This window comes from Triturus cristatus, chromosome 3_2, assembly GCF_964204655.1.
Source record: "Triturus cristatus chromosome 3_2, aTriCri1.1, whole genome shotgun sequence".
Taxonomy (NCBI): Eukaryota; Metazoa; Chordata; class Amphibia; order Caudata; family Salamandridae; genus Triturus; species Triturus cristatus.
The window spans coordinates 417,739,959-417,766,957 of record NC_140584.1 but is presented as its reverse complement, the minus strand read 5'-3'; the positions used below and the strand labels follow the sequence as shown (position 1 = coordinate 417,766,957).

General features: G+C 44.0%; 1 protein-coding gene across 4 annotated transcripts; it reads right to left on the bottom strand.

The window, feature by feature from the left end:
* Positions 1-3,421: 3,421 nt before the first annotated feature.
* On the bottom strand, positions 3,422-26,778 carry SFPQ (splicing factor proline and glutamine rich). Of its 4 annotated transcripts, XR_014979910.1 has the most exons (13): positions 24,922-26,754; positions 24,195-24,383; positions 23,770-24,071; positions 23,593-23,688; positions 22,885-23,081; positions 22,716-22,800; positions 21,924-22,035; positions 21,789-21,834; positions 21,508-21,623; positions 9,897-9,949; positions 9,117-9,183; positions 8,672-8,740; positions 3,422-3,505 (listed from the first exon to the last, which is right to left on the bottom strand). XR_014979910.1 is itself a non-coding variant. In XM_085647993.1 (11 exons), the coding sequence occupies exons 1-10, from the start codon at positions 26,632-26,634 to the stop codon at positions 9,926-9,928; spliced, it is 2,880 nt and encodes a 959-aa protein (XP_085504119.1). In that variant the 5' UTR covers positions 26,635-26,754; the 3' UTR covers positions 9,077-9,183; positions 9,897-9,925. The 4 variants fall into 4 exon arrangements, 2 of the variants coding, with proteins under 2 accessions (XP_085504119.1, XP_085504118.1); XR_014979911.1 differs by lacking the exon at positions 8,672-8,740; XM_085647993.1 differs by lacking the exons at positions 3,422-3,505; positions 8,672-8,740 and having other exon boundaries at positions 9,077-9,183.
* Positions 26,779-26,999: the final 221 nt, after the last annotated feature.

Sequence of the window (26,999 nt, the reverse complement as noted above, 5' to 3'; positions counted from 1 at the left end):
GACAGTAACCAGAACTCTGTAGGACCCACTTGTCTGTGGTGTGTTGAATATGGAGGTCTGAACCCTTATATATGTAGCAAGGCGCGGTTTCTTAAAAGGACACATGTTTACCACTCTGGCAGATGTGTTAGCAGCATCTAGGGAACAACTGATTGTTTGAAATAAGCTGTCCCTCCTGTACCAAGTCTTGTGCTTTAGATTTATGCTCTTGGGGTAGAAATTGGATTAGTTGTTCCATTTCATCCCAATGCGGTTATATCTCGCTAATAGCGCTCGTGTTAGATATGCGCCAGGCGGTGTGTGGCCACCCTCACCACCCTGCATCAAGAAGCTTTGATTCTTTATCAGGGGTGGAGCATCCCCTGTAGCTTGGGAGTTTGCCCTTATGTGCATTTGAAACTATCAATGTGTAATGGTAATTGCCCCCTTATGTACACTGGGTCAGATGGTGCTGCCTTTAACTTTCATCCATCCTAAGGGTAAGGATGCATGCCCCGACAGTATCATTAAATAGGTAGTTTACATGCCTGATCCCTGGTAGGGATCAAGTCAGGATCGGTCTGTGGGCAAGTCAGTTTTGTAGTCATCCTATTTATCTATAGGTCCTGGCTGGTTCACATTACCATCCTCCCCATCCTACAGATTCCCAGGTGAATGTGGTGAGGCTCAGGTGAAGTTGGCACAGGTAGAGACTGAGGCGAAGGTGCTGCTGGAAGAGGGGGTTAGTTCCAATACTTCTTTTTCAAAGGAATGCGATATTACTCTTCAGTATCAGTCCTTTTTAGAGTCACTATGGTGTTTGTGACCATTTTTCGGGTGAATGTACAACACCTGTTCCATGTCTGGTTCGGTGTGGGGGGGGGGGGGGGTAGAGATTGTAGAAACTGCTTTAAGCGATTTTTTGTATAGTCTGTTTCAACGCCAAAGTTCAAGGCAGACAGCTATGGGGTTGGTGTCTTCAGATTGTGTTTATCAGTGGCAAGTGGTAATGTTAGGAGATGGATTTGGGCTTCGACCCCAAAGACTTTGGCTCAGTACTTGAGTTTGAGTGGGGCTTTTCGGAGCCAGATGGCTTTAGTGCAGAGCCAGAAGGCATGGTGTCAAACGTGGGCTCTGTGCAGACCAGGGCCCAGGTTGGTACAGAGCCTTCTTTTTAGGTTGACTGAGTTTGGGTGAGGTAGGGACGATATTTGCAGTACATTGTCCATGCGGGATGTCTTCCTGATTGGAGCCGTACTCGGAAAGGGAGATGGGATCCCGTTCCTCCTCAGTCCAGATGGAGTCACCGGCTTCTTCATCCGATTGAGGTTCAAAGAGTTCCAGAATAGAGCCTGGGTGTTGGCTCTACATGGCGGTGTCAAGCCCAACAGGTCGCAGTCTTCATGGTGCGGAAAGCTTGACATGCGCTTGTCTGGCTCACTGTTTGGGTGACAAACTGGATGCACACTTCCTGCAAGTTGGTGCGTGGGTATTTTGCGTGGCAGAGGGTGGAATTTAAGGGAGTTTGTTCCATCGACTGTCGAACCGAGGCGGCTAGGTCAGACAGTCTACCATGAGCTCTATCGAAAGTGAGTTTTTCTGAATTGAAGCACAATACGCAAGGAATGGAATACCAGAGGGCGTGTTCTACGCACCGAGGGAAACAATAACCAGACGACAGAAACACATTCTGAAGATTGAGTCGATGCCCATGCGCACTATCACCGAAAGGAAGAGTCACCTATCCTGTGACCAAGACTTGTTTGAAGAACAAAGAGCAAAACATTAGGACCCAACACTAGACCGCGATCTACGCATAGCATGAGGCACAAAAGTGACAAAAACAGAAAAGGGACTACCAGTAATGAGAAACCTGGAACCAACCACTGACGGAATGTTCAGTATGTGAACCCAGAAGACATTGGCACCACAAATCCAATTCCACACTAGTATCTCAACTCCATTTTTTCATTTCTGCACTACATATCGTTTCCAGTTTCCAATGGGCACACCTCTACAGAAAGAGTGGTTGCATCTTCAGTGTTTATGATGTATGTTTTGATTAATCTGCATCTCGATACAAGTTTTTGAAGTATCCAGATTAATGAAATCCTCTAAAATAGTAAAACTAAGCCTAATTTTTTAACCACATTCCAAAAGCAGCAGCTGCTCCTTCAGCATAACGTTTAAGCAGTGTGGTTTATTTCTGGGATGGCAGTTCCCAACCTGCAATCTACAGTAGGACTTAAAGCCAGGCCAATCACCATTCAACCTTAAGTGCAAGCTGAATCAGCCTGATCAGCCTGTTGTGCTGGTGTCCCCGTGCGTTCAGTGTGCGAGCGTGTTAGGGTCTAGAGCTTAGATGCCCATTCGCTACTCACTTCAAGCCAGAAGTTTACCCACAAGCAGGTGCTGTGCCTCTTGTTTGGGGCTCGGTGTTCAGGCAGCCCAAGGCTTATCCAGTTGGGACCTCAAAAAAATCACTTTTAGCATGAGTTACTTGATTTGTGCAACAGTGTTAAAAAAGCACTGCAAATTACCTTCTTTAGCCAGCAGTTTGAAGGCAACAATAAAAGTGTGAAGATAAGTGATGATTAATGTACCCTGCTGGATGAAAGGTTTGTCAAGTGGCAGTTTTGACTCCAAGATAAGTTAGTTATATGCCTGCCACAAAGAGCATGTGCCATGCATATCAAAGAACAGTATTCCATGTGCATAGCTCAGTGGGTTACTGCTTTGGTCAGATGTTACTGTACAGTTCATATGTTACAACTATAATCTAGCACAGCTAGCTATGAACTGCTAAAGTGCTCTATGCACTCAACACTGCATGATGCAAGTTAGTAAGTTACATTTTCCCCAAACTCTATTATCCTGAAGCTGCTAAAAAAAATAACTTCAAGTCCATGCTACCCACTTACGAATCTTGTTTCGCTTTGAGGCCATTTAAAAAAAAAATCTTAAATTCCGGCTCAAAGGTTGATCTGTTTGAGGAATTTATGTAATTAGCATCTGGCCACATGGCAGTGGGACCAGGCATAGCATATTATTGCTAGGTGGTTTATTGAGTGCAGTGATTTTGCAATGAAAAAATGCTGGGGGGAAAAAACTGATTGTTATAGCTGTACAACTGAATTGGGAATCTAGATATTTGTCCAGTCGCATTTTGCAATTGCGATACAGATTTCCTTAAATTAAAAAACCTTTAGATTCACTGTTATAAGACACAAAGTGTCATGGTGGCAGGGTGAACCCTGGATTCTATTCTAAATACACTCCAATCCTGTAAGGTGAAAATCTGAACTTCATGCAGCAGATTGAGTCCTAATTCGCATTTGCAGCATGCCTACACAAAAATATATTCGCATTATGCTGCAGAATTAAAATTGGTCACTCAAAACATTAACAGTTCAACAAAGTCAAAAGAATTGAGTACAATTAGTCCGGTTTAAAGTTTTTATTAATAAACCTTTAAAAATCAAAACTGCTTCCCAAGTCCAAACCGGCCATCTTCATACTGCTGATCCTGCAAACAAAAGTGAAAAGGGTACACTTAATTTTTACTAGCCATCACTTTAAGCCTTATAAACCTACATTCAAATTCACATGCCAGTAACAAGGATAAGGAAGAAATAAAGTGTAAAACATTGAGCAATTTATCTCCCAAGGACTCCCACTAATGGTCATCGCTTAGCTGAGTTGATGACTACACTGCCTAGTTTCCATTTTGTAATTTCATCCTTCAACTAGAATTTGATCTTTTGGGCACAGTTGTAAACTTGGCGAGTTACTTTCCAAAAGCTCCAAGTATAAAATCAATCCGCACATTCAAAAGCTGACAAAGCCAATAGGTCTGGATTTAGCACGCAAGTTAGTGGTGTTGCCAATACTAGTTTACTGAAAATTTTGTAAAACCTTTAGAAAATAGATCGCCATCCACTGTGATCAAGTGCCTCCAGGTTGCCAAGTTCAGAAACAAGAAACATTAAGTACGAGAAAAGGAATTGGCTTTTACCATATTTGCTTTAGAGTGCCTCTTGCATGTGGAAATTCCAGGCCTCGAAAAATCCACTCGCAATTGTGTGACATTATCAGGTTGAGCCACTTTTGCCACTAACTCAGCGGCAAGTAAACTCAAGCTGGTAGAAGGAATATGCTACTTACCAGTATGCATCTGTTCTTGGCATGTAGAGCTGCATATCTACACACTGTATAGATCGCCATCTGGTGTTGGGCCCGGATGTTTGCAGTTTTTCCTCTTGTAAAGTCTTTGGAAGTCACGAGGTCAGTGACTCCTCCTTTGGATCGTATTGCGCATGGGCTTCGGCTCCATCCTCAGATTTTTCGCCAACAGGGAAAGATTGAGCGTAGTAACAGTGAAGATGCCTATGTGTGTTGTATCTAAATAAGATAAACTGGAACAGATAAAGGTAGCCAGGGAGGCGGGTGGGCGTGTGTAGATCTGCAGCTCTTCATGCCAAGAACAGATGCATACTGTTAAGTAGCATATTCCGTTCGAGGCATAGGAGCTGCAGATTACACACTTGTGCATAGATTATATAGCAGTACCCACCCTTCGCGGCGACCACCCGTATCTGTTGCAGTGGTTTGACGGAATATGCTACTTACCAGTATGCATCTGTTCTTGGCATGTAGAGCTGCAGAGCCACAAACTTACGATAGTAGATAGCCATCTGGTATTGGGCTCGATGCTTGCAGGTGGTGGTAGTCTTCGAAAGCAGTATGTGGTCACTAGATAGGGGACTCCCACCTTGGACTACAGTGCGCGTGGGCATCCACTCCATCTTGATTGTTTTTCGCCATGATAGAGTTTGTAAAAATAAAGAAAGGATGTCCATGTTTAATGTCTAAGTAAGACGATGCTGTAACAGATACAGGTCCCGGGGAGGTGGGTGGGCGTGTGGCTCTGCAGCTCTACATGCCAAGAACAGATGCATACTGGTAAGTAGCATATTCCGTTCGAGGCATATGAGCTGCAGATCACACACTTAGGATAGACTATATAGCAGTGTCTCTCCTAGCGGTGGTCACCTGTATCAGTTGCAGCAGTTTGGAATAAAGTTAAGGACAGACTGACCCACAGAAGCTTGTTTCGCTTGCACGTCACCACAGTAGTGTTTAGTGAAGGTGTGTTGTAGACCATGTGGCTGCCTTACAAATATCTACGGGAATGTTTCCTAAGAATGCCATGGAAGCCCCTATTTTGCGTGTGGAATGCGGTCTAGGGGGAACAGTTAGTGTGTTTAGCCTTGTGGTAGCATATTTGGATACATTTAACTATCCACCTGGCTATTCCAGATTTGGAAATGGGGTTGCCTTTATGTGGTGAGAGAAGGCAACAAACAATGGTTTGATTTAGCGAAAAGATTTGGTTCCATCAATGTAATAAAGAAGGGCTCTTTAACATCTAAGGTATGAAGAGCTCTTTCAGCTACAGTCTGGATTTGGGAAGAACACTGGTAGCTCGACTGATTGGTTAAGATGGAACAGAGAAATGACTTTTGGTAGGAATTTAGGATTTGTTCTAAGAACCACTTTGTTACGGTGTAGCTGTAGGAATGGTTCTTGTATGGTTAAAGCCTGGATCTCACTTACCCTTCAAAAGGATGTGATAGCAATAAGGAACGCTACTTTCCATGTAAGGAACTGTAGTTCACATTTATGCAGAGGTTCAAATGGAGGACCCATGAGCCTTGAGAACAATATTTAGTTTCCACACTGGAGAGAATGGTAATCTGGGAGGAATAATCCATGAAGGCTTTGATCGCTGGTACTCTAAATAATGACAAGTGTTGTCGATTCTGTAAGTAGGCTGCTAATGCTGCTAGGTGGAGACGTATGGATGAGTACGTTAAATTAAATCTTCGCAAGTGTAGTAAGTAGCAAATTATGTTCTGGATGGTTGGCTCAAGTGGGCGTATATCATTGTTAGTGCAGTAAATGGCAAATCTTTTCCATTTTGCAGCGTAGCAGGCTCTAGTAGTAGGCCGTCTGGCCTCTTCTAATATTCATGCAGTCTGGTGGTAGGTTGAGGTAACCGAACTCTAGGACATCAGGAGCCAGATCGCTAGGTTCAGTTGATGTGGATCTGGGTGTCTGATTTCTCCATGGTTCTGGGTTAATAAGGACGGGGAGAGGCGCAGTTTTTGGTTGGAACGAGAGTTCCAGCAGTGTTGTGAACCAGGGTTGACGCGCACATGTGGGAGCTATTAGTATCAGCTTGAGACTGTTGCCTGAGTTTGCGTACCACGAATGGAATGAGTGGGAGGCGGAAAAGCGTACGAAAAACTGCCTGACCAGTTCATCCATATTGCATTGCCCTTCGACTGTGGGTGGGGAAACCTGGCAGCGAAGGTTGGGCATTTTGCATTAGTGTGTACAGAGGGCATGGTCTGGTTGGCCCCATTTTTGAAATAATGGGAGTAGGACTTGAGGGTGTAATTCCCATTCGTGGAGCTGTCGAGTTTTTTGACTCAAGTCGGCAATCTGATTGTGTACTCCTGGAAGGTTCTGCTAGCAGGTATATGTTCTCGGGAATGGCCCATCTCCAAATGTTCTGTGCGAGCTGGGACAGCTGGAGAGAATGTGTCCCTCCTTGTTTTTGTATGTAATACACAGCTGTCATGTTGTCCGTCCGGATGAGGACAGTTTTGTTCTGGAGATGTAATTGGAATGATTTTAGTGCTAGGAATACTGCCAGTAGTTCCAGGTAATGGCTATGGAGCCCCTCCTGTTGAGTGGTCTATGTGCCCTGAGTGGTGTTAGGAGATGGATACCCCATCCTGTGAGAGATGCATAGGTTATCAGCACTATTTGTGGAAGAGGCTCCAAGAACGGCTACCCTTTGGACTTCAGCTTCTTTAGCGGGCCCGAAGGTGCAGTGTAGGAAGCAATGTCTTTAGTCTTGGAGGCGAAGGCGTGACCGAAGCCTTTCAGTGCCTGGGTGGGGGTAGATTACTAACGACTGTGCTGGAGTGATGTCCTCCACATCTGAATTGTCGGCTTCGGAGGCGCTGACTAGTCCTTAGTCGGTATGGTTTTCTGGAGCGTCGACACCTTCCCCGATGAGGCCGACCGGAATAGTCGTCGAGTGCCATGGTTCTTCTAGCCCTTCGGTCTCGAATGGTTTCTTGGATCGGAAGGACTTGTACGTCAGACAATCGAGCCTTGTGTTCAGGGGAGAGGCAGAGATTGCATACTTCGTGGAGATCGGTGTGGGGGAACTTGGACCCACATCAAAGGCACTTCTTGAAGGGAGTCCTTTCCATTAGCCAGGACCGGAGCTTGGGTAGGCCCGAAGGCAGTAGTCGACAGCTGGAATCGAAGGTTTGCCGATGAGGCGCGTCGAGTGGGGAGATAGTGTTCGAAAACAATACCGCGAGTTGGGGTGAGGATTGCGCATCGATCGTCAGACTGGCAGCTGTTCGGAAACGGAGCGCGAAGATCACATCCGAGCCCGATGGCGGAAAAAACAGGATGGAGCCGAAGCCCATGCGCAATACGATCCAAAGGAGGAGTCACCGACCTCATGACTTTCAAAGACTTTCTAAGAGGAAAAACAACTGCAAACATCCAGGCCCAACACCAGATGGCGATCTATGCACAAGTGTGTAATCTGCAGCTCATATGCCTCAAACACAATGTTCTGTACATTCAGAAAGTGAAAACTTTTGCTGACTGCTCAAGGACAGGTCAAACGTCAGTTTGACCTTACTAAGTGATGCCTAACAGTTCCTGGGAAATGGTTTCAACGTGTCAGTTAATGGTTTGTCAAGTGACCAGACAAGAATTGTTAAACAAAAATCAAACTTGAATAGTACAAGTATTTCAAAATATAACAGGATTCAGAAGTGTGATGCAAACAAAGATTTAAATAGGAACAAAGTAAATCGGAATACTTTACTTCAAGTGCAAATGACATTGTACACTTAATACTTTCAAAACCACATCGGTGACAAATTGCCATTTTATTGTAAAAATGGATTTAGTCATGTATTTATTAAGTGATGAGAAACATTCCTGCCACTGCCCTGACAATGCAGTTAATGAACTAAGACAAGTCAGCGGTCATGTGTATCCTTTGTGGCTAGATTTACATTCTATATGTAGTTCAATCAACTAGTTTTCCGTAGAGCAGACTTGCTGAACTCGTATTTGAAGGTGCTCCCATTGGTGATAAAAAAGGCATCTGAATTAAAATTCTTGCTCAGGATCACCAGATTTGAATCCAGTTTATGGTCAGGAGCATTATATTTCTGCATTATTTCCTCTATGGATGTGTTTGGGTAGTCTGAATGCTTTGGTACAGCCCCCATGTCATATGTAACTTTTAAAATCTGCAAATGTGTCTTTAGTCCCTGTGCTACACCTCCTTGGCTTGGGCGGGGTGGGGTCTGCACTTAGTCAAAGAAACAGTGGTCCTTTAACAATATTTTGCCTAAACCCGGGTGGGTGTCCACTTTCTCTTCATGGTCCTAGTTTGGAATTCTGCTTAGGCTTGGTCTCTGCATCACGGCCTTCAGGTAAGCAAGGGCTGCAGAACTGGGTGCATGCATTTATGGGGGTACTTATGGCAATCTAAAGGGGTATTGCTCTTTTTTATACATTCACCACCCCTTGAGGTGGGACGGTGGTCCACCGACAACTTGTCGCCTGTGAAAGCCTTCCTTACTTAATGAAGTCACTGCAGCCTCAGATCTTCCATGTTATTGCTCTGCTTCCAGAAAACAGAATCCAAAGACTGCAACCACGCATGCCAAAAGAAAGGACAAGGTACTAGTCAATGGACTTAAAAAGATACATGATAAATTTAGGAGTCAACTATCCGACCGCTACATGCACAGTAATGTGAATCCAGAAGATTCACATTGCAAAATCTCAGTAGACCAGTAATCAGAAATATAGTGCATTACAGAAATGCAACCACAATCAACCTCAAGCAAATCAAACAAAGATCCTTTGAAAAAAAGCACACTGCCAAGGTTATTTTCATAAGGTTAGTTTGCTTTAAAGACTTTACAGATTTAGTCATGCAGATTAGTATTTTACAGTACATACCAAAAGCATCAGCTGATAACTAGACTGTCAATGCTCTGCAATCTGAATCAAACACTTACCCTTTTCTCTTGAAGTTATGACCTCCCAATTCTGAGCACAAAGGTGGTGTGCTTACGATTTCTATAGCTATATATAAAAAAAAAAATCGCATTACAATAAAGTTAGGCTGCATGTGCCCTTTCTGAATCTTGAAACTACAGCATTTGGCCCAGTGTTTAAACTGAGATTAAATCCAATTTCAGATTGCCTATACTCGTTGTACACCACTGATTTTATGTCGGATTAAGTAAAACTTGACATTCACCAAGTGGTATAAGCCCCTAAACTATTACGCCAAGCAAGGCAATGTATGCCAAAGAACGCCACCGATCGGGATAAAGCACAGACATACCAGAAAATTGTAGTTAAGAGTTAACCGCTGCAGCGTGTACCATTTTACAATAACTTTGCATCAAACATACTTCATTCCCCATGTAGCTTGCATTTCAGAATACTTGCGGCAACGTAGTGTAGGAAAACTCGAGACCTCTTACAGACCACCCAACACTGAGCAGCATAACTTATGAGCTTCCACATTTAGCTAGATTGATCCTTAAAACTAACAAAAGGTATCATTTAAATTGTGTCATCTTGTTACTCGAGAGATTAGCAATGTTACTCTAATTGGCCACAAGTACCCTATGTCACCATCACTACACTTTTCAGCAGGCTTGTTTTTTCTCGGACAGCCTGAGGTAGTTCAAGCCACCCTCTAGTTCCAAGACCTAAGTCTTCAGCCATGCTGTAGGTGCAGGCAACAGAAATAAAAAAAGGCTCTCATTCTTAACTGCAACACGTACCTGAAATAAAAGGCTTTGAATTATCCATTTCAACCGACACCCAGTATCGTTACCTAAAGAATAACAGGGCAAAGTTAAAATTGGTAAAAGCCTAAGCAAAGTCTTTACGAGTATGAAAAAACTCAATCACCCCCTCCCACGTATCATTCTAACTTGTAGACAAAGTTCAGAGCTAAAGGGTGTTTCTACTAAAGGCAAATTATGTAGCTATGTGTATAGGGATTTGTAAAGGACTTAATCCCGATCCCGACAGGGAAGTGGTTTCCATTTTTAAAATACAGTTCGCTAAAGCCTGCATTCTTACTAAAACAGGCACGCCCAATTATTTGGTGTATTGAAACTGGGGCAGTAACATGCAGAGAATCACTGGGATTGCTACAGATCCACGCCCAACCCTTAACTGAGACCATTTGATAACTGGTCGGTCAGGTTACTCAATTTCGGCATATCTGGGAGGAAGCACCAAGTCGCCCCATTACCTCCCCCAAAATACATTTCATATTGAAAGACAGCAATGTTATAAAAGCTTGACTGAAACTTTAAACAAAGATCATGCATTTATGTCCCTAAAAAGTACCAGTATTTGACATGAATGCAAAGATTCTGGCACCACATTTCTGACGTTTATTTTATCAAAATTTGATAAACTCAAGGTTATAAAAAAATGAAACCCAGTGCGAGCACTTAGTAAACACTTAACTTATTCGAATCAATTCCAAAAGGGACGTATGGAATTGAGCGAGTAAGATCCAAGTGAGCTATACGCGTAGAAAGTAACATGCTTTCTAACCACGTTAATAACTCATACATTTGCAGTATTCATAATCACAAGCATTCTATAGAAGCTGCCACCTAGGCAATGCTAGTTTTAGCCACTATACGAACAAGCTTCGCACTTTAATAGCGCTGAAAGTAATGAGCTGGGGGGCGGATGTCGACAGGTTTTGCATTGTAAAAAGTAAGATAAACCGAGAAAGTAATAAATTTGACTCCCCTGTGAAATCCACTTTATGCTTCCACCTCTAAATACTTAATGCCCACACTGCACACGATAACAAACAAGTTGTCTGAATAAAAAGTCAGCCAATAGTCAGACTGGGGATTTCAGGGTTTTTCACCCAAAATGAGATTAGTCTTGGCAAGCGCATCAGGTCACCAAAACGCCCATCTTAAACCAAAGACTGCGATCAAGTTTAAAATGAGGGCAAGATTGCGTGGAAAGAAATGTTTCAGGCAACCAAAGTGTGTAATGCAGACGGCGAAATCAATTTGCTGTACAGCTATGCAGCTGTACAACTCACTAAGTAACTAGCTCATTCAATAACAAAGACACTAAGTTAAGTAGGACAAGTTTTGTATTGTTCAAAAACCCGTTCCTCCCTCTACGATACAAACCTAGACCAGCCCCAACAGTAAAGATTAGCACCTGAAAGCTTTTTAAGCTCCCCAGGGCCTTTCAGAAACACGTACACAAAGTGCATCACATCGATCACTTTGTTAATTTCTTTGCACATTTAATTCAAGAAGCAAATTCTGCTGCACGTGCCGATTTGTATTTCAGCAAGTACAGAATACAAGCCTTTCACACGGTGCAATGTGCACCAAAGAAACAATTACACTGCATGGTTTCAATGTCCCACCCACAATGCGTACCACATGTAAAAATGTTAAGTCAAGTATAAAAGGAAAACATGGTTCGAGCTACATTGGTCATACCACACAGAAGCGAGTGCTGCACTGCAATTTCAGTCAGAAGTGTGATGCCAGAATACCACGACACATAACATTATAAGTGACCAAGTTATAGGATATTGCTTTTATACCTACCTGCATGCAGCCAGCAATGGGAATCTTGAAGCAAGCGGGAATACTACATCCGGGTCCTACTGTCCATTGCCACCTGAAGTACTATGTTCCTCACAGTTATGCACTGAAGAAAGGCTGGCTAAGCAGTTACGTAGATGAGTACTATTAACTTCAGCAATTGTTGACTCCAGAACTCCAGCAAAAAAATTCCAAACACATGTGCCACGTTAAAGCAAAGGGTGGGGACGTCTAATTAAATGCTACTACACAATAAAATTGTGAATAGAGTTTCAGGTATTGAAACTAACCAGGCAGCGTAGACAGAAAAAAGGAATGAAGCATTTGGACAAAAAGTGTGAATTAAGTGTTAAAGGTCAAGAAAATTGTGGTAGGTAAACAGTGGTGCCCAATTAACTTAGTATGATAAAGAAAAATGTAATGTGGGGTGTAAAAAAGTGAATCATCATAACCAGGCCAAAGGCTATTCTTCGGTCTTAGGCTTGTCCATTCTGGTGGAAAATTAAAAAGTGGGTCAGTTTGCTACACCATCGCACCTGTAGGAGGCAACCAACTTACATATTAGAAAGGCATCAAGTGAGAACTGCTCATGTCGAACCAAGATTGGCAGACGAGCATCCAAAACATGGTTCTGTGCCATAGATGTGCAATGAGCCAGTGGGGTTCCCAATCCTCCAACGTTCCCTTAAGAGCATCCTCTTGATCAGTCAGAATAAAATTCAGCATATGCAGAATGCACATTCTCACCCAAATGTAATTTAACCAGAACAGTTTGTGTAAAATGTGTACCTCTTCCCTACTCCATTTAAAATTTATGTGCAATAGTCCATTCAAGCGTCCAAAAAGTGATACCCTTTGTGCAGGTTAGGACCAATGCATCACAGTTGGGAGCAAGTCCAACCTTTCCTAGGGATTGTGGCTAATTTAACAGTGTAACAGACTTTATCAATAAGGCATATTGCAGGAACTAAAGAACTCGCATGTGAATCGATCATACGACTACCACTCATTTTCAAAAGTCAAATGCAGTCTGACATACACCGTGACACTTTCGTAAACGCAGTTTTACACTGCGCAGCATTTGTGGAATAGTTATTCAAATTAAAATGTTATTTTCAGGTGCAATGCCTTCCTGATCCTAAACGGAGGTGGGGAATCTACTGGTCAATTAAAGACTTATGAATGATGGATTAAACCCAGATCAGTTGACTGGGGGTAAGTGTTTGCATTGTTAAACACTCCGTCCATCATCCCCTTTGGTTTTGCTTTAAAGACTAGGCAAGACTGGGAGTGAGGAATGGCAGGGCAAGTAGAGGATGAAAGTTGAGGTAAGAAATACCCACCAAGTTCAACTTTCCTATATGGAGTGTGAACCATTTCACATTTGGCCACGTGTGCCCTTTAATTCAGCTAAGATCAAGCTTTTGGCATTAAAAAGTACAATTTCGAGGTCTAATATACATGGCACAATATATGCGAATTACTGACCAGTCTACACCATGCTGACACGTATCCATAGGTTGAATTTAAAACCAAGTGGATAACTATTTAGGAATTCTGGAACTAAGATGTCAGACTGTGCTGGTCTACAAGTGGATGCAAGATAAAATGAATAAAAACTAATTTATATTGTACTGTAGAATGCAGTTACGCTCAACTACATCATAAGTGCGCTTGGCTAACTTTAAGCCCAACCCCACATTAACAAGTCACTAGGGCCCTTAGCCATAATTAAACAAATTCTGCACACGTTTGAGATATGATGGAAAGTACACTTGAGGGGTCTCATAAATTAACTTTAAAAAAAATGTTTAAACATAGATGTAACTAGTTTCCTGCATAAGCAATTCTATGCAGGTCCAATACAAGCAGTGTTCTGCCATTCTCATCGCTTATGGGATCGTTCAACCAATGAGGTGTCCAAAGCGTACACCTGTTGACAAGTCATTTACACAAGGACAAGTTTGAAGAGGCAGTCTATTAAAGCTACCATTGCAAACATACCCAGCGCTCGTTTGTGAAAAGCCATAGGCTACTTCGACCAACCATTGCCGGATTTAAAGTAGAGTAACGCAGGTTACTCACGTTTCATTTACTTGCTAAATCATTGTCGCATCATGGAGACAACTCCATAACTTTTAAAGTATCGGTTACACCTTCAAAGCCCTACGATTTATCGTGCAGAATTAAAAAATCGTTCAACACCCAAATTAAGCATCTATTAAAATCCCCTGCATTTAAAACCGATTCTGAATTCTGTTAATCCTCCGGATCTGTACTACGGATGCCAGAATGGGGAGCGCCTTGCAAATTAAACATAGTATGGGCTTGCTAAACCAACACATACCTTCAAATGTGACTGTTTTATATCCTAGTTTCACTCACAATAAACAGTTTAGTTTCCCAATTCACGACCAGTCTGAACGTTTGACATTTTTTCTTTTTATTTAGAAGTCATTTAATACAACCCAATAGGGATAGCGTTTCTTAAAAGGACAACTTCCACATTCAAGGTCCGTAAACGCTCACAAGTACAATGCCAAAAAAAGGAGCCTCAACATTAAACTGCCAGCACTGTGCCCTAACGGCTTAAAGTTGAGACCTATATCACAATGTTCACATAACCGCAACAAGTATTACAATTTAGCTGCTATGCCCTCAGTCTAGAAATGTAAAGTGGCTCCAGTCAGTTGTTAATAAACATCTACTATGCAAATTGGTAACTGGAGATTATAATTCCAGAGTGCTACGGTCATTAACTGCAATGTTTGTAACTTGCACGCAAGACCAAGCCTGGATTTAATTGGCTTGGTCTACCAGTCTCAAACACTAGGTACGCATTGTGACCGATGAACCCCATTTGCAGTCATACAAGGGACAATAATGGCGATACGGCTCTCAGTTACATTGCAATGGGGAAGTGAACATGAGAACTGCTAATTTGGAACATTTACATAAATTACCTTTCTCTAAGCAAACCTTTTGCAAATCTTGGCTTAACAAAAAAATGTTTCTTACTAAAATGCAAGAATAAAAATGTTGGTGCCAAAAAAGTAAAATAAAAAAAAGGAATGTCGGTTTAGTATCGGGGCTTTTTGTTTGGGCCTTCGTACTCATCTCCTCTCCCCCTGCTATACCCAGCTGCTACTGTTCCTGCACTTGGGGCCCCAGTGCCCATTCCTCTGGGAGCCGAGGTACTCGCAGGACCTGCACTTGCACTTCCCTGAGCATAGCGCTCATTTCGCTATTGGGGCACAATCCGGTCATTATAGGTAGTTGACGTCCATAAGTGCATAGATTATATTTAGAAGGATCCGCAGTCAACGTTCGTCGATACAATCACCATTGAGTCGATCCACAGGCACCAGGAACATAGAAAGGAAAAAAGGGTAATTTGAAAATTAGTTAAGTTAAACACATGCCTTTTCTGGTATGTTCCACTGATCCCACACACCTGGTTCAACAAAAACAGACCAGTCCTATAATGTAACGAGTATAACCACAACCCACCTCACAAATTTAGATCCAAATCTAAAGATATCTTAAATACACATGGTGGTGTGTTCATAATAAACCCCAAACGCTAACTTCACATTTAAGGTTTACTGCGAAGGGATAGCCTTGTCTGCAGTAATTTGAAGTTTTAACTGATAATACAAGAAGCACCAGTTTCAAGCTATTCTAAACCAATATTGGATTAGCCATGGTTTACAGACTAAGCCAAGCACGAACGTGCTGACATGTTAAAGAAAGCCATACCGGGAGGATGACTTTTAAAGCCATGGATTTGTGGTAACAGGTGACGCTTACCAATCTATAACGACTCCCACTGCTGTATACTCAAATTATAAAACAAGTTAATATTCATTCGCTGCCCTATTGCTTCGTGCCACACCAAGCGATTTTCCGGCAAGATTGACTGCATGGCGCGTGCAATAAACTAGCTGCACCATGCGTCAGAGATAGTCACTTTGGGGAGATGGCATGAAGCAGTCACCGGGAAGGAAATGCTCAACTTCGGACCATGTTGAAAATGTATTAAAATACTGTGGACTGTTGGGCTACAAACTGGCCTTTTCGGTGAAAACTTTGCATTGTGTAATCAAGAGCAACCGATTTACATTCTGCTGACAGATTACTGGTGAACACAAACCAGTCACGGTAACTGGTAGTCACGGTTACTGGTAATAAGGGTTAGGGTGCAGTGAATTCCTATGACACTTAACACTGCCATACTCTGAATTAACCAGGTTAGCATAATTGACAGTTAAATAACAGCATACTACGATAGTCCGATTTTCGTGCCAACCTAATTTTCGAGTTTGATTAATTACGTTATAACTATATTGGTATTTGTGACAGGAACTCCCACCCTCGGGATATCTATCATACTGTGCAAATGAAGTTGGCATTGCGAGGGAAGGTGGTACCCAATAAAGTTGGGTATGTGGCAAGCCAGAATACAAATCAGTGACAAGTCGGCTGATGCTAGAGCGTTGCAATGCTAGCGCCAAACATGCCTCTGGTATAGGGACGTGCAACTGTAAATAGGTGGAGATGTTCCCTCTATGGCTTACCCAGAAAAATACATTTGGAAGGGGGGGGGCGTTGCCTAGTGTTTTAAATAGAGCAGTGAGGGGAGGCAGCCTTTCGGCTAACTGACGCAAGCCAACCGGCGCGTTCGTGTCTACCACCTTTGACACGCTCCGCTTGTGCAGGGATACACTGCATGGTGTCGAAACCCAAGCCTCGTAATGAAAATTACGCTGCAATGAGCATATGGAACTGGTACATGGGAGAGCCATGCAGGTCATGCGTGTGCAGTGCCGGCTCTGCAAGCCAGACTTTGACGTAACACAAGGGGACAGAAGTATTCTGAAGAATACCATGAGTGGAGTCATTTCGCCAAGGTTAAACAAAGCAGCAACTAAACATCTGGTGTAGCAGTAGGTCTGTCAGCAGAAGTCAGCCAGAATATTAACCATTTGTAAACCGGGCACAGAGCAAGTCAATGAAAACTACGAGGATACCAGAGCTATACTCGATTTCACACTACAGATGTTAAAAGGTCACTACTTACCATAGTAAATGGTACTCCTAGTCCACAGACTCCCATCACCAAATCCTAAGAAATTGTGCCATCTGGTGGCCAGGGCCAGAAACTGTAAAGCATCTTGGAAAAAAAGGCCGCGGACCACACGCTCTTTTGCATACAAAAAGGCGCCAGACAACACGCTCTTTTGCATACAAAAAAAAAAAGGCCAACTGAAGTAGCTAACTAGAATATAGTACAGGGCATCAAAAGGGGACTGACCCCACTCCCACCTGCAGAGTAATCATTACCGAAACAATTGCATTAAAGGGGCAAAACAATGCCCACCTCATTCGACAGCAATTTAGCCCACTCGTGCCACTGAAAGGTTGGTATACGACCTATTAGGTTAAGAGACATTACTAGCGAGGTTGTCATTAAATTAGAACAGTCTCCGGCAAGTAGTAAGGGAGCTACTAGTAGCTCTCAAGCCACCTGTAGTAGCTGTGTGCAGCTCAGACAACCAAATTAAGATTTTGCCTGCTAGATTAAAATATGTATACCAAAATTGAAGTGTACGAGACGAACATTTTCAGAACTCATATGGTGTACAAAAAATGGTTGGATTTCCAAAATATTCAAAGCATGCGAGTGGTGCATCTTACGACATTGAGACTAGTTGCTATTTCTACTGTGGCGTCTGCGAGGGATGCAGCAGCTGTAACCATTACCAGTAAGAGGCATTTCAACTTTAAACCAGACAACTGGCAACCATGCCTGAAGCCTAATGCAATCTTGTCATGTGAAGCCACTGAGAAACCTGGCCCAAGGATGAAATCTTGCTATATTCCACTCTCCGGTGGCTACAGCCGTAAGAATCGCCAAGGATTGGCATCCACGAGCATTTTTTTTTTTTTTTTATTATCTGGGGCTGCATAGTGACCCCGTTTAGGATCGGCAGGCAGAGTGGTCAGCCCAATGTTTCATCAGGGGATACATCCAGGGCGCATTTAAGCACTTGTCAAGATTAAACAGACCATATCCCGTCCAAATTAAAAACTCATCTGAAACAGTGCAGTCTTAACCTAGACTATCGTAAACAGATGTGCATGCCCCAGACTGGCTATTGACCCATGTGTTAATGTAGCGACCCAAACTGGCTATTGACCTTTGTGTTAATGCAACGATTCGAGTCTTGGGGATGTGGTGGCGGACAAGGCATGAGGCTTTGGAATTAGTCTAAACACCCAGACCCATATCTAGAGGAAAGTTGAATCCACTGGAGAACTAAGAACCGCATTTTATGGACTTTAGGTTGGCCATATGTAAATAGTTTTTTCTCCTAAACTGGCAAACTCCTGCGATCTAGTAGGGATACACAAGCATACGGAGTTTACACAATAAGATACTAAGCTGAATCTAGCCCTTAGAACCAGCCCAAGCGGCCTGCAACAAGTTAACTACAAACCTGAGCCAGCTCAAAGGGGCTCCCTCCAAAAACGTGTAGCAGTGGATTGCTCGGGTTAATCACACAAATAGTATACAGACATTTAATCTTTGGAAACTTAGATACAGAAGCATTAAACCCAAAACAAGTGTCACCGTGAGGGCAGTAAATTGGCAAACGCGCTCATCGCTACTATTTTTTTAATTTGCATAGTGACATGGCATCTTTAATAAAGGTGTTTGCAAGGCAAACAGATTAATTCAGAATATACCATTGCTGTGGTAGGCAACCTGGCAGAGTAACATTTGAACCTGGAGGTTCGAGATTTACAGCCGAAACCGTGCGAGTTCCCCCAACTTCTACTAACGGGACAGCAAAAATCAGCAACCTTCAGGTATGCAAGTAATTTATCTTGTCAGCGCGCAAATGATACCCTTTGCATGGGTCTTTACAGGCAGTGGTTTCCACGAATATGCATGCATTTAGAGCACATTCACTCAAGGGAACATTCACTCACACAATCGCTGTAAAGCACAACTTGCTGTAGAAAACTGGGAGCCTCCGAGAAACTCGGTCAAGCAGAACCTTTGGTCGCCTTTCCCGGTTCAGCGCAATACATGTCCAGTTTATTACAGACTAGAACATTTCCCAACACCCCAAACAATTTTGTTCCGCAAATACGGGTATATCCACCAATCCCGCTTTCAGAGCGGCCTGGTTAAATATGACCTGCATTTAACAACATCCTAGAATAAGCAAAAGTACATTAAGCATACAAGTCGATGAGCAAGTATCACGACAAAAACCAAGAGACTAACATCACATTACAGAATAGACCTGGAACGTAACATTAGCCGCTGAGCAGGAAAACCCCGAATTATTAGCCGTAAAAAAAAAAAAAAAAAAAAAGTGTACAGCAAGCTGAAGCCACGGTGTGGCTGTGGAGCTTCAGTTTCTGGCCCTGGTTGTTTCATGACATTCTCAGGAATGGAAATCTTCAAGGAGCTGGACAAAGGAGTATCAAGTACTTAAACTAGATCAGTTGGCACTGACATGAAGGCCTAAAAATACAAATTTCACAATTTTTCATGCGTTTGTTTTCTCACAAACTTCTTACAAAGACATCTTACCACCTTAACCAAAAAATAAGCATGCAGTTTTCGCAGATTACCATACAGGAAACGACAAGTTCTGCCAATGTGCAGAATACCTGTACAATTGGTCGCCCGCCGCTAGAGTTGCGGTGTATGGTCCCCAATTGTCATGCAGTGATCAGCACAGAAACTTTCGTGCGCGCATTTGCTTTGGCAACCAGCTCTGCCTACCAAGGCTGTGTATAGTGTAAAACTGCACTGAAGGTTCAAGGACAACGGTTTGCCTCAAATGAGAACTGTCCGCTAAGGTGAAGTCGCCAATTTGTTTGTGTAACAAGCCCCTGCAGTTTGCTTGAAAAATAGGTCACGTCGAGAGCATAAGAGTTGGATGGACTTCTACATGCATTAGCTCATTTAAAATGGAGAATGACAAACTGGGACAAAACGCCATTTCACAAATGTCCTCCGAGAATAGACATTAACTGGCGTGACAAAGCGGCCTAGTATTTATGCTTTTAACTAGTTACGATCCTATATTAATTCAGTGGAATGTACCTTGCAATTCAAGTAAAGGCTTAAAGGTTAATAGATTTGAGACTTCAAGTCCGTGCAGTATGTAACACAATGGTCTACATGTCAGTTTACCATCTTCGTGACGGAGGTGATTTTACGTAAAGGAATTTAATGGGCAGCTTTCCTCGGTGATGTAGCTTGTTAAACTGATTCGACAGCAATAGAGCTGGCACTGAAAGAATGTTATGACGGTTTCAACTGAAACGTTCTGAACTTGCTACATTGACTCGGCAAATAACACTGGGAAAGCTATTAACTACGGATCACAACTGGTATTGAGCAACATGTTAGAAATTAAGCTTGACACCATCTGAAAGAACGCCTGCCTGCACGGCATCAGATTTCTGCAGATTCCCCATCCCCTGCGGTATCAAGGAAACCATTTACAATACCGTTTACTCACACTGGTCTAAAAATGGGACACCAACGTTTTCTATTACTGCAATGTAAATCGGCAACTCCATGCAACAAGGCAATAGTGCAAGTGCCGCAGTCAGTGTATTTTGTAGGGGCTGGGACGTTAGGATCTGACTTAATAATGGAGTGGAAACTGATGGGAGTCTAAATTTTGCTTTTAGCACTTTCCCTCGCCACCAGACTCTACCCTATATTACCACCATCTTCCCAAGACCCTAAATGCCAACACAGTAGCCAGCTTTCTACGGTGGAATTTAAAGACACTAAAAGCAAATTGTAAGCATTGCCCTTTTTACGGTTACACGTAGCTTAACCACACCCCTTTAATAGAAATCTCCCTGTAAGCATTGCCCTTTTTACGGTTACACGTAGGTTAACCACACCTTCAATAGAAATCTCCCTGTAAGCATTGCCCTTTTTACGGTTACACGTAGCTTAACCACACCTTCAATAGAAACCTCCCCCTCCACAACTAAAGCCCATAAGCTAAGAAAAACTCAATTTACCTATATTTATAGATCCATCTCATGTGTTGATGTACAAGAGCTGCATACCTCAATGTTTATCCATTGAAATTGTATATAGCTTACTTATAAGCAGTATCTAGGGCACCAAAAAGTCTGCGCACGTCCTTTTGATGCGATGGTCCCGGTGGAATCTTGCTAAGCGGTCATGCTTAAATAAACATTTATGGCATGGTCTGTTCCAACAAATAAATGTTGGAACAGTTGGGGCGGGGAGCTAAAAAGAGTGATCTAATCCTGCAAGGCCACTAAGCTATAAAGGAATACTTCTTAAAGGTGAGAGGAAGGATGGGTATTTCCTAGAGAGAATGGCCACCCAATGCATTTTTTAAATGCCTACGACAACTCACGAAGTTCTACACGAGAATAACGAGGACTACGGGAGGGAGCGCAGTGTATGGCCGTTTGTAACGTACTACCTTAGGGTAAAAGCTCTACTACCATAGCAGTAAGACTAGCTTTGGGGGGGGGGGGAGCTCTTCCTAATTGTATTAGGACGTGGCAATGTATGAGGCTTGCATAATCAAGGCTGCAAGTTAAAATGTAAAAGTGCGGTTCGACCTTCAATGGGCGACACAGGAGTCGTAAGTATAGTGTATGAATAACTTGTGAATATTGACAACCATTAACTTAGCGCATAGAATTGGGCAGCTATGCAGTCTTTACAAGTAGCCTAAAAATGTAAAGAATACTACGTTACCATGTCTGGGTCTAAGGCAGAGGCACTAACAGCAGGTGTCGCTCCTGGACTGTCTTCGTATCCTGTGGCGGTTTGGCTAGGTATAGCATACTGTTGGCTTGCTGAGCTGTAAGGATCTAAAGCAAAGCATTTTAGTTTGCAACTGAATAGCCATAGTGAGGGTTTTAGATTCATATTTAGTCTCCGAATATGGACCGTGGCTTTTAAATATCACTTAAGCGCCCATCATGTATACATAGTTCAGACTAATATAAACCATAAATAAAAAGATGCTTAGTTACCTGCAGCGCTCATTGTACCGCTAGCCATTCTCATCTCCCGCTCGCGCTAAAAAACAAAAATTAGCGTCAGTTTACCATTGGAAGACCATGATAATCGCAAGTCATTTTACGCTCAGCTGACTACAGGTCGCTTACCGGGTCCATGTAGCTCATACGATATGCTTCCTCTCGTTGACGGCGCATTTGTTCCTCCATTTCGCGCTGACGAATTATCATTTCTTCCCTCCTACGACGCTCTTCTTCCTGCCTGTTAAATAGTTAAAGATATTACATTATTGCATACATTCAATTCCAAATCCACTAAACAATGAACCACCCATGGTTTAAAGCAGTTGAAAAACAGCCAAAATGTTTATTCGAAATCAAGTTTCGAAGGCACGTAACCGTAAAAGGTGCCACAAGAAGTGCCTTTAAGTAAACCATAAACTGATTGGGGATAAAATAAACACCTGAAAAAGAAATCAAGTTAGTGAAGAGACATTGAATAACCCCCTATTTTACCTCAACTTATCTGGAACCAGTAGGTTTACGATATTGTGCCCATTAACGTACTGCTTCATATGAAGCCTTCCTAGATCTCCAATTCAGCATTCAACAATTCGCTCCGCAAGCGCATTTCTTGCCACTTCTAGTCCTAGTGAGTTAGCAGACATACCTAGTACATGCTCATACGTCTAGAAATGCCTGGTTTATAATAAGACTTAAAATGGTTGCTCACAAGAGCGGGAGGTATAAATTATCTGCTACGGCGGAGCAGATTGGACTATTGGGGCCCGATTGTCTTTCCTTACACTTCTGGTTCATACACTAATATTTAGCAATGTGAGGGTTGGGTGACAGTTACTGTCATTTGCGTAGTTTGTACTCCTTGTGTACAACAACCAATTTAGATGACCAACCGCTTAGTGTTGAATAAAAACCGCTTACCGCATTTGCATTTCTTTGCGTTTCAGCATTTCTTGATTGTGTATCTCCTCCATGCGCCGGAGTTCTTCTTGACGCCTCATGAGGTCTAGAAGAAATAACCGACAACCAGTTATCTGGTGACCAGCCAACCTAACTTCTACAGAGTTCAGGACTATTATAAATGACTCACCCTGACGCATAAGGTTCGCTTGATGTTCGTGGTATGCATCGTCCATCTCGCTCTCTAACTTATCTTTGGCGTCTTTCAAGTTCTTTTCAACTTGCTCCCTTTGCTGCTTCTCCATCTCATCCAAAGACTTCCACCTTTTGGAATATTCATATTCAAAGGAGCCTGGTTGGGCAAAACGTGGTGGGTGTTCCCTCTCCCTGCAGGAGGCAATTTTTGACCAGGACACTAGTCAGGCTTTGCACAATAAACATGAACAAAGATCAATTACAAATCTGATTCATTGTCAAAGGTAGCAGCAGGGTCATCTGTGATGTGTAGTCTTGCGATTTTGCAAAATGCATAACAGAACAAGACTTGGTTCAGCAATTATGCCCCAACGTGTACCACATAGGGATATAAAATACCAAAAGCTTGAAAGCGCTAAGAGATTGGCTGACGTGAGCCAAAACGACAGGCCTCAATCAGGATCAAAAGTACTGTTACAACCGACACATTAGGACAACACTGCACAATTTAACCTGTCACAGTCGTTTAGTGCACGAAAACTTAAGAGCTATTCTGTGCACATTAATACAAAACGAGCCAAATAAATCTGGAGCAGGAGTAATATCCAACTTTATAGGGTTCTCATTCTGGCTTGAAAGTAACTAAAACCTGTAACTTCGATTTTGCACGATCACTCATTTCACGTTGACGACTAGCACTTACTTCATGTACAAGGGATGCTTCTGAGCAAGCTTTTCGGGCAAACCATCATCTTCGTCAAACTGTTCAAGTGGTTCAACAATGACAGGTTGTGGTGTGCTAAATAAAAAAATAAAAAGGATTCATACATTGTGCTACGTGTATAGTTGGTTTACAAAGCCGTAAAAGCGCTTAACTCACGTTGTCAAAAGGAAAACGCCATCATTGCATCGATCAAATGCTTTCCGTGCTGCCGGTTTGGATGCAAACTCCACAATTCCTTTTCCTGTCGACCGTCCACGGTCATCGACAATTACAACCGCCCTTTCCACTGGACCAAACTGACTGAAAGCTTCTTCAAGCAGTTCGTTTGAAATAAAAGGAGAAAGGTTGCGGACGGAGAGAGCTGCTGCATGTGTGGCAAATCTAACGCGAAGCTGTCGTCCTCTCATAGGCAGGTCATCAAGTTCCGCCTTAGCAATTTCAGACAACGCCCGAGACTCCTACAAATAAAAAGATTGCTAATACAACTTCGAAGTACTTTTTATACAGAAATCAGTTTTGGGAGAAGTTTCCTCGTAACAGCAATGACCTAGCATTTTAAATCACAACGCCTTCATACATACCAGTTTAATAAATCCAAAGCCCTTGGTTTTATTTATAAAAACTTCTCCGGGTTCCCCATACTTGGCAAAGAGGCCCTTAAACTCTTCTTCTGTGATATCAGCAGGAAGGTTACCGACAAACAGGCGACAGCGTTGCGTATAAGTCTTCTCCCCAGGCCTTCTCAGAAGAGACAGCGAAGCTACAATGCCCTGAAAGAAAAAAAGGGTCAGATTGTAAGCGCTAATCCATTATCACCGTTCTCCGCAAACGGACACCGGCGCCATTTTGAAATCGTAAATCTATAAACCAAGAGAAAAGCTAGAGGCTCCACCCACTCGTGCCATTTTACAAATCAGTGCGCGAGTAAATAGGATGAGTTTTCTAGCACGAACATGACTCACGAAATGTGACGTTACGGCCAGATGTATTGACTGCTAATCATTCAATCTTGCAGTTTCTAAAATGCGACCCGATCTTGTGCAATGGAACTGGTGCTTATGTAGTGCACTCCGTCGCCACTTGGCCGAAATCACGGTTTAAATCGCCCGTCCCCCACACAAAGGAGCAGTAATGGCTGCCGTATTGAGATACGCGGTATCATTGCCGCCCATACGTAAGCGAAAACATGGCGCACTAGCCTAGACCCAAACAAAGCCGCCATTTTACATCACCGCCGCCATCTTACCCACCATTTTAACAATCGCAACATTTCTAGACAAATCTTTAACTCTAATTTCAGACACTCACCCCTTCCTTAGGCTTCTCCTCTTCTGCATCCTCCATCTGGTCCTCCTCTTCTTCCTCAGCTCCGCCGTATTGCATGTACACCTGCTGCTGCTGCCTTTCTTCTCGTCGTTCCTGTCGGTACTGTTCGTGTTGCCGCTGTTGCTGTTCGGTGGGAGGGTAGTCCTGGAAACGGCTGTAGGGCCTCTTTTGTCCGGCCTGGTTTTGGGGGTTATTGGGCCTTGGCCTGCCCTGCTGGTTCTGCTGCATGCCAGACCCGCCACGCTGATTCTGACCCTGATTGGACCCCTGAGTCTGACCGGGTCGTTGCTGATTCTGGTTTTGACCGGGTCGTTGCTGATTCTGGCCCTGGTTTTGGCCCTGGCCTTGCTTCTGCTGATTCTGGCCCTGGTTTGGGCTCTGGCCTGGCTGCTGATTCTGGCCTTGCCCTGGCTTCTGCTGCTGATTCTGGCCTTGCCCTGGCTTCTGCTGCTGATTCTGTCCCTGGTTTTGGCCTTGCCCTGGCTTCTGCTGATTCTGGCCCTGGTTTTGGCCTTGCCCTGGCTTCTGTTGCTGATTCTGGCCTTGCCCTGGCTTCTGCTGCTGATTCTGGCCTGGCTTCTGTTGCTGGCTTTGTCCAGGACTCTGACCGGGTCTCTGTTGATTTTGGTTCTGTGTCGCCTTTTGTTGCTGCTGGCTCTGTGCCTGATTTTGACCGCCTTTCTGTTGATTTTGGCCTGGATTTTGACCCGTTTTTTGCTGATTTTGGTTTATCTGGTTCTGGGGTTGACCTGGCTTTTGTTGGCCTTGATTCTGACCAGGCCTCTGCTGATTCTGGCCTGGTTTCTGTGGTTGCTGGTTCTGTCCGGGTTTATTTTGCTGTGAGGCGGGTGGAGTCTGAGCGGGTTTCTCCTGCTGCACATTAGGAGACTGGGCTGGTTTTGCTCCCTGTGCGGCTGGGGACTGAGTAGGTTTGCCCGGTTGGGGGGCAGGAGATTGGGCTGGCTTGCCCGACTGGGGGGCAGGAGATTGGGCAGGCTTGCCCGACTGGGGGGCAGGAGATTGGGCAGGCTTGCCCGACTGGGGGGCAGGAGATTGGGCAGGCTTGCCCGACTGGGGGGCAGGGGATTGGGCAGGCTTGGCAGGCGTAGAGGCCTGGCCTGGTTTCTGAGCTTGAGATGCAGGAGACTGGGCCGGCTTGGCAGAGTTTGTGGTGGTGTTCGGCGACTGTCCAGGCTTTCCAGGTGTCTGACCTGGTTTAGCTGGTCCTGTAGTAGGAGTCTGGCCAGACTTCTGCGCACCAGGGGTAGTGGCTGTCGCTGGTTTCTGAGGAGTGGATGCCGCAGAGTTCGGGGTGACCGGCTTAGCAGCGGTGTTACTCGGTGGTGTCGCGGTAGAAGTGGTCGTAGAGGGTTGCCCGGCGGGCTTACCGGGGGTGGTATCGGTCGCGGGTTTCGTAGGGGTAGTTGAAGCCGGTGTTGGCTTGGCTGGAGTGGTGGTGGGTGACGGTTTGGGAGGAGTAGGTGCCGGCTTGTTGGCGATCGGCGATGTCTGCGGCTTCGAAGGGGCTGATCCACCCTGGTAGCCGCGGTTCGGGCTCTGGCCCATATAGGGGCTGCGGAAATTCTGCATGGGGCTGAACATGCCGCCTCCGCGGGGCATGGCGCCGCCACGGCCGCGCTGCTGGAAGCCGCCTCCCATCACCATACCGCGGCCTCTGAACTGGTTGTGCGCCATGCCTCCCTCCGGTCGGTGTTTGTGTAGGTTTTCCCGCTAGTCGAAGACTGGGGGTGCTTTTCGCTGAGGTAACGTTGAGAAGCAGGCTTCTAAGATGGCGTACAAGAGAGTTCGTCACGGGCTTTGTTCCTGTCTTAAATATATGACGTTGCTCCGCCTAACGGTCACGATGACAGGCAACGGGCGCATAGCTCGTCCAATAGCGACGTCTCTACTCCTGGTATTGCGCGCCCCCAGGGAGCGCCATTGGGCCAGATCGCTGTCAGTTAACACCACTGTAGCAGTGTTGATTGGTGAGGTGTCCTACGCAATACCGATGGGTGTGTTTTTGGTATCCAGGCGGCCCACGGTAGTTTACGCACAAC